The sequence below is a fragment of the Rhinopithecus bieti genome, unplaced genomic scaffold, assembly GCF_001698545.2.
Source record: "Rhinopithecus bieti isolate Rb0 unplaced genomic scaffold, ASM169854v2 scaffold_32083, whole genome shotgun sequence".
NCBI classification, from domain to species: Eukaryota; Metazoa; Chordata; class Mammalia; order Primates; family Cercopithecidae; genus Rhinopithecus; species Rhinopithecus bieti.
This window is the reverse complement of record NW_016814096.1, coordinates 824259-831543: the sequence shown is the minus strand read 5'-3', so window position 1 is coordinate 831543 and position 7285 is coordinate 824259. Positions and strand designations below refer to the sequence as shown.

The window sequence follows — 7285 nt, the reverse complement described above, 5'->3', positions numbered from 1 at the left end:
ATTTATCCATTTGGGGGAGATTTTCTCTATGTACAATCAAATAGTCTATGAATAATGACATTTTGTTTTTCTTCTTTCCAATATTTACACTGTTAATTTTTTCTTTCTTTCTTTCTTTTTTTTTTGAAATGGAGTCTCACTCTGTTACCCAGGCTAGAGTGCAATGGTGCAATCTCGGCTCATTGCAAGCTCCACCTCCAGGGTTCAAGTGATTCTCCTGCCTCAGCCTCCCAAGTAGCTGGGATTACAGGCACGTGCCACCACACCCGGCTAATTCTTGTATTTTTAATAGGGAAGGGTTTTGCCATGTTGGTCAGGCTGGTTTCGAACTCCTGACCTCAGGTGATCCACCCGCTTCAGCCTCCCAAAGTGCTGGGATTACAGGCGTGAGCCACCGTGCCCGGCCGGAATGAGATTTTTAAAAACACCAGGACTAAGAATCCATCCACCCAACCAAGAGCCAACAAAGTAGCAGTTACTGCTCTAAACATTCTCTCATCCATGAGACTATTGAAGAAATCCAAGAGGCTTGGTGATACTGACCTCACTCTCAGTTCTATCCACAAGTAGTGAAGTACTACTGCCAAATACGCTTAGCAATTTCAGGAAGACACTTGTCTCCACAACCTGTTACTGAATGCAGCATATAGAATCCATTCGATTCTGAAGGACAACACACTCCAAAGGATGCTTCGTTTTGGAAGGAAAGCTGTAGGGGATGGTACAGGGGATGCTTAGCAATGCTTCCTGAGTGACTAAATGAACGAAGTGGATCTCCCTGGCCCTTAGTAATAATCCTATGACATTCCAGGAAGAAAATTAGCTTACTTATCTTCATAGAGCAACAACAAAATGATTCAATACGAATATTGTGGTTCTGAAGTTTGCTTCCTTCATTCTTGACTTTTGCCAGTTGCAGAATTCCACCAGTGGACACCGAGGTAGTGGGGGGCCAAGAGAGTCTGTGAAGTCAGTTATTCATGCCTCAAGATTTCAAACTGTGCAAATGGAACTCTAGCAATGTAAGAACTCAGGAGGGGAAAATACCTTGCAAGAATCTACTCTTAAAAAAGAAGAGTTTTTGAGATTTAGGAAGAATGACTGCAGGAAGTGGTGATCAGCGCTGTGCAGTTGGGGGTAAGCTCCTCTCCTTCAGTCTTGGAGCGGGACGAAAAGGCCCCAAACACTCTGAGGCTGAGGCTTCTCAGCCCAGGAACCCAGGATCATACAACCGCCAGGCACAGTGGCCACAAAGCAGCCTCCACCTCAAGGGAACAATTCCAGATATGACCTCATTGAATACACCATGGAAGATATTATCTTCTTTAAAAGTACCCTCACGGCCAGGCGTGGTGGCTCACGCCTGTAAACCCAGCACTTTGGGAGGCCAAGGCGGGTGGATCACAAGGTCAGGAGATGGAGACCATCCTGACTAACACAGTGAAACCCCGTCTCTACTAAAAATACAAAAAAATCAGCCAGGCATGGTGGCAGGCGCCTGTAGTCCCAGCTACTCAGGAGTCTGAGGCAGAAGAATGGCGTGAATCCAGGAGGCGGAGGTAGCAGTGAGCCGAGATCGTGCCACTGCACTCCTGCCTGGGTGACAGAGCCAGACTCCATCTCAAAAAAAAAAAAAAAAAGTACCCTTACAAGGAAAAAGGCAGGCAACTGCCATCCCCCAGCCATGCGTCCCCAGGAACTTGGCTGTATTATCCTGCCTCAGAGACAAACTCATCTATTGTAGGCCTGGCCTGGATTGCTGCCTTTGAAAACCAGGAAAGGTCGGTAGAATATCAACCAAGACATGGAATTTCCAGGGAGGTCTCATTTCAAAATGTCATCAACAAGAACCACATGGACCTCTATGAGAGGGATGATTAAACTGGCCTGAGTTTGAATGAAAGGATAATGTGTGCCCAACCTGTAACTAGCACAAAGGAGGTAAAGTGGCAGAGGGTCTTGTATAAGCAACAGCCATTTCCTGATAACTGTGTGGACTGGCGGTTCCAGGAAGAGCAGTTCCTGGAAGAGCTCCGGAAAAACATCCATGCTGGGAAATACCAACACTGGGCTGTGGTATTTGAGTCCAGTGTGTTGATCCCGCAGCTGTGCAGTATTTGTGTGTTTCTGGTTATCTGGTGGTATATGGATGAGGGTCTTCTGGCCTCCCACTGGCTTGTTGGGACTGTCCTGGCTTCTTCACTGATCGGGTATATTTTGTTTGATCTCACTGATGGAAGTGAAGGGCGGAAGAGTGGGTGGATCCGGTGGGCTGACCTGAAAAGTGCCCTAGTCTTCATTACTTTCACTTATGGCTTTTCACCAGTGCTAAGACCCTGCCAGAGTCTGTCAGCACTGACACCACCTAGGCCATGTTGCTCTTCAGGCTGCTAGGCCACCTCATCTTTTTTAGCTATGGTGCCAATGATGCCTTTGTATCCATTGTATCCAGCAACTATCCTTGAACACGGCCATCTTGGCTTCTGGAGGCTTGGCTTCACGCCTTCCCCAGTCCCTGCATGTCTCCATCATGGTAACACTTGCCATCCAGATTTTTGTCCTGTGGCTCATGTTACAGGAGAAACTAAAGGCATGGACTCCCAAGGGCTATGTAGTGGTCACACTGCTTTTTGCCTTTTTGGCCTTGGAAGAGCTGTGGGAGCCATACTCTTTGCCCTTCTGTTGATTTCTGTCTCATGTCTCTGTTCATTTTACCTCATTCGCCTGCAGCTTTTTAAAGAAAACATTCACGGGCCTTGGGATGAAGCTGAAATCAAAGAAGACTTGTCCAGGTTCCTCAGCTAAATTAGGGACATTCTGATAGACTAGCCTCGTAACTAGTATAAAACTTAAAGACAGGCCAAGTGCGGTGGCTCACGCCTGTAATCCCAACACTCTGGGAGGCCCGAGGCAGATGGATCACGAGGTCAAGAGTTTGAGACCAGCCTGGCCAACATGGTGAAACCCCGTCTCTACTAAGAATCCAAAAATTAGCCAGGCGTGGTGGTACGTGCCTGTAATCCCAACTACTTAGGAGTCTGAGGTAGGAGAATCGCTTTAACCCGGGAGTCGGAGTCTGCAGTAAGCTGAGATCGCACCACTGCACTCCAGCCTAGGTGACAGAGCAAGACTCCATCTTGGAACAAAAAAAAAAACAACTTGAAGATAGAGTTCCATTCTGGATGCAGCATGTCATTGTGGTAAGAGAACAGAGATTAAAACAAAACAAAATGAACCAAAGGCTTGGGTGGTGAGGGTGCTTATCCTTTCTGCAATTCTGTGGATGAAAAAGCTTTCTAGGGCCCTCTTGAATCATTTGCTGTAACAAATGAAGTGATATGGTTTCTATTAAAAAAAAACACACATTCACACAAACAAAAAATAATAAATATGAATAAAAGTACCCTCACAAAATGCGGCAGTCTGCCAGATTACAGAGACCCAGATTCTCCAGTCTCCTGCCTGGGACTCAAAAAGATACATCTGGCTCTATGTTTATTGTTGAGCAGAGACAGGGTCTGGCTCTGTCACCCAGGCTGAAGCACCGTGGCACGATCATAGTTCACTGCATCCTCGAACTCCTGGGTGCAGGCGATCCTTTTGCCTCAGCCTCAGCTTGTAGCTGGGAGTACAAATGTGTGCCACCATGCCAGGCTAATTTTTTTTTTGTATTTTTTGTAGAGATGTGATCTCACTATGTTGCCCAGGCTGGACTTGGAAATCCTGGGTTCAGGTGATCCTCCTGCTGTGGCATCCCAAAGTACTGGGATTATAGTGTAAGCCACCATGCCCAGCTCTGTTTTTTGTTTTGTTTTTTGTTTTAATTTATCACATCATTATAGATTAGAACCAACATCAGCTCTGATCTGCATACATGTAATTTCTACCTGAGTTTCTACAGCCAGATCTAAGTCCTTGTATAAACCCTGGGACCATCAGCAATCTCAAAAATCCTGAAAGCAGAATATATTCTGACTCTACTGGGTCTGATACCCTTCTCATGGAGTATCTGCTTTCCTCCCCATCAGTTCTACTGGAATACCTACCCAACTGCTTCTTCAAGTCTTCCTTGAAAACACAAAATCACTGCATTTCCTTACAAAGAAGAATCAGAGAAAACAGCTGTTTGCAGTAAAACGTAGTCCTTCCCCCGGTTGTGTAGGAATGACTGCTAGCCTTCCTGGAGTCTTTCTGAAATGGCTTCCAAGTTTCTTTTCTTTTCTTTTCTTTTTTTTTTTTTAAGACAGAGTCTCACTCTGTTGCCCAGGCTGGAATGCAGTGGTGCGATCTCAGCTCACTGCAGCCTCTGCCTCCCGGGTTCAAGCGATTTTCCTGCCTCAGCCTCCCAAGTAGCTGGGATTACAGGTGCGTGCCACCACACCCAGCTAATTTTTGTATTTTTAGTAGAGATGGGGCTTCACCATGTTGCCCAGGCTGGTCTCAAACTCCTGACCTCAGGCGATCTGCCTATCTCGGCCTCCCAAAGTGCTGGGATTACAGGCATGAGCCACCACGCCCGGCCAGCTTCTAAGTTTCTCTTAGCTTCCTGTCCAGAAGGCTTTAGGTGCCGATATTACTTGCTTTTCTGGCAGTTGGAGGTTATTCCAGTTTCATGGCTCTGCTTCTAATATAATGTCCCTGTCTAAAATGCACACATGCATGTGTACACTTAAAAAAAAAAACAAAAAAAAAAAAAAACAAAAAAAAAAAAAACAGAACAGATCATCTATGAGACCCAAATCACTCACACTCAGAGGACATGTCAGGAATTCTGGTCACTGAAGTTCCTCGAAAAATAATGCTCAAGGGATTTTCTGACTTCCTTATCTAGGAGATTCGTGAACTCAAGCTATTTTATCTGAAAACAGTTAAATCTAACTCCAGAATTTAATTCAATCAACACATCTGCGTATTGTCTCAGAGTCCATTTTTCAGTAAGAATTCCAGACATTTCTCTTCCTTTACATTACAGTAAACTATTTTTGAAAACATTTCCTCCTTGATTTTCAAGGCTTGAAAGTCAAATAATTTCCTTTCACTAGATCTCATAAGTCATAACTGCTCTCACCTAGACGCAGGAGTAATTTTGTATAAAAAAACAAGCTTTTTAAAGTCCAGTAACTCTGTATCTTTGGGGGAAGGTTAAAAGAAAGAATGTTTAAATATTAAAAAAAAAAAAAAAAAGTAGAAAAGAAAAAAGAGAGAGAGAGACAAATAACTCTCCTCTAGAAAAAAGGGCTTGGGAGCCCTGGCTAGGCCAGGCAGGGAGGAAGCAATAAATAGGGGGAGAAAATGGCAATAAGACGTTATGTAGCCCTTCTAACAAAAATACCCGGAGGGAGGGGTGAGGGACAAGGCTGTCTGAGGGAGGGCAGGAGGTGAGGCCATGGCTTGGTCTCTTTTGCGCTTGGATGGCTGTCAGCTCAGCATGGGGCATCTGAAAGAACTACCCAGATTGCAGAAGAGCCTCCTTAGAAGGACATGATGGGGGAGGAGTGGAGACACAGCTGAGTGTTACCTATAAAACTCGAGAACAAAAAGCTTCTTTGATTTGTAAACTTGCACTCATAAATACAATCTCTCAGAATTCACTGGATTTTTCAACAAGTCTTTTCAACAGTGATACACAATATTCTTCCCTTTGGAGTCGGTGCTGTTAAATAGACGTGTACTATATAGCCATTTTCCAATGCAACATTAGAGTTGAGAACAGGTATTCTGCGGCTAGTGAGTAATACTGCTGCTGTAGGGTGCATACACGTTAGGATCGGACGAGGATCTTACTGAGAATTGCATCATAGTAGGGACAGAAGACCATCTTGTTATAGTTGACCAGACGAGCAAATTTAATAGCAACTTCCTCCAGCTCTCTCTGAACTGGACTGAGTCCCCCAGGGACCGTGGGCAATGGCTTCTGATGACCCGAGGCAAGGTAGGTTTCTAAGAAGGTCAGGATTCGAGATTCTGTGACAAAAAAGAAAGTGGTCAGTTGTTTCTTGTCCTTCACCTTACAAACCCGACCGTGCCTCAGTTCTCAGCTTAACCATCACCTCTTAGGGGAAGTTGTCCCCGATCAATACTCCTAGACCAGATACCCACAACACCTTGCACGTCTGCATATTCATCCCATTTATAATGTTTTCTCTCCACTCTAGATGGTTAGTTTCATGAAGGTAGGAGCCATGCTCATCTTGTTCACCATGTCTCCTCAGCACTCAGCACAGTGCCCAGCATGAGACCCAGCTCCCAGGAGAAGCTCAAACACACTTGGAATGCAAGAATGAATGCATGAGTGGCCGGGCGCAGTGGCTCACGCCTGTAATCCCAGCACTTTGAGCACTTTGGGAGGTTGAGGTGGGTGGGTCACCTGAGGTAAGAGTTCAAGACCAGCCTGGCCAATGTGGTGAAGCCCCATCTCTACTAAAAATACAAAAATTAGCCAGGTGTGGTGGTCCACACCTGTAGTCCCAGTTACTCGGGAGCCTGAGGCACGAGAATCACTTGAACCCAGGAGGTGGAGGTTGTAGTGAGCTGAGATCACTCCACTGCACTCCAGCCTGGTGACAGAGCAAGACTCTGCTTCAAAAAAAAAAAAAATGAACGCATGAGTGAGTAAAGGAAGACTGGAGACATGCTCTGCTCTCAGAGGAGCAACACATCCTGAGACCAGGGTTAGCCATCATTGACAATCACATAAAAAGGTGGAAAAATCAAGCAGGAATTACAGGTTCAAAAAAGACCTTTTTCCTACTAAGCCTCCATGAAAGCAGCTCATGCTTCCTTCTCTGATGCCTGCATGGAAGTCAAGGGCATTTGTAAACTTGTCCTATTTGGAAGAATAATTTATGTTGATGCTTTTCTAGTCCATTCCCCTTCACAGTGCTTTTGCACCCTTGTGTATCCTCATGAAAAAAGATTTGATCCAGTCATACTTCTTGCAGATTTTATCACAAAAACAATACAGACATTTATATGGAATGGACTTTTTCAAACTATATGCCTTGCCTCCTGCCTGGGGAATCCTCTCAGGTGCAAATAACTTATACCCTCCTGAGCCTCACAACACAGACAGAAACTGCTGACAGGACAAGACAGGGCCTATCACCCATTATTATTATTATTATTATTATTATTATTATTATTATTATATTATTATTTTTGAGACAGAGTCTTGCTCTGTCGCCCGGGCTGGGGTGCAGTGGTCGGATCTCAGCTCACTGCAAGCTCCGCCTCCCGAGTTTACGCCATTCTCCTGCCTCAGCCTCCCGAGTAGCTGGGACTACAG

General features: G+C 45.1%; 1 protein-coding gene and 1 pseudogene across 9 annotated transcripts in view; one reads left to right on the top strand and one right to left on the bottom strand.

Annotated features, from left to right (window-relative positions):
• Positions 1-1575: 1575 nt before the first annotated feature.
• On the top strand, positions 1576-2936 carry LOC108513823 (phosphatidylinositol N-acetylglucosaminyltransferase subunit C-like; annotated as a pseudogene). The gene has a single exon (XR_001881032.1). The product of XR_001881032.1 is annotated as a phosphatidylinositol N-acetylglucosaminyltransferase subunit C-like (transcript).
• A 1937-nt stretch (positions 2937-4873) lies between these two features.
• Positions 4874-7285, bottom strand: part of TCP11L1 (t-complex 11 like 1) — a 33791-nt gene continuing 31379 nt past the window's right edge. For 5 of the 8 annotated variants that reach the window (XM_017849698.1, XM_017849700.1, XM_017849703.1 and 2 more), the window contains exon 11: positions 4874-5964. In XM_017849698.1, the coding sequence (XP_017705187.1) occupies positions 5762-5964 (203 nt within the window). In that variant the 3' untranslated portion in view covers positions 4874-5761. The remainder of the gene's footprint in view (positions 5965-7285) is intronic. The other 3 variants (XM_017849704.1, XM_017849705.1, XM_017849706.1) reach the window with 2 other exon arrangements.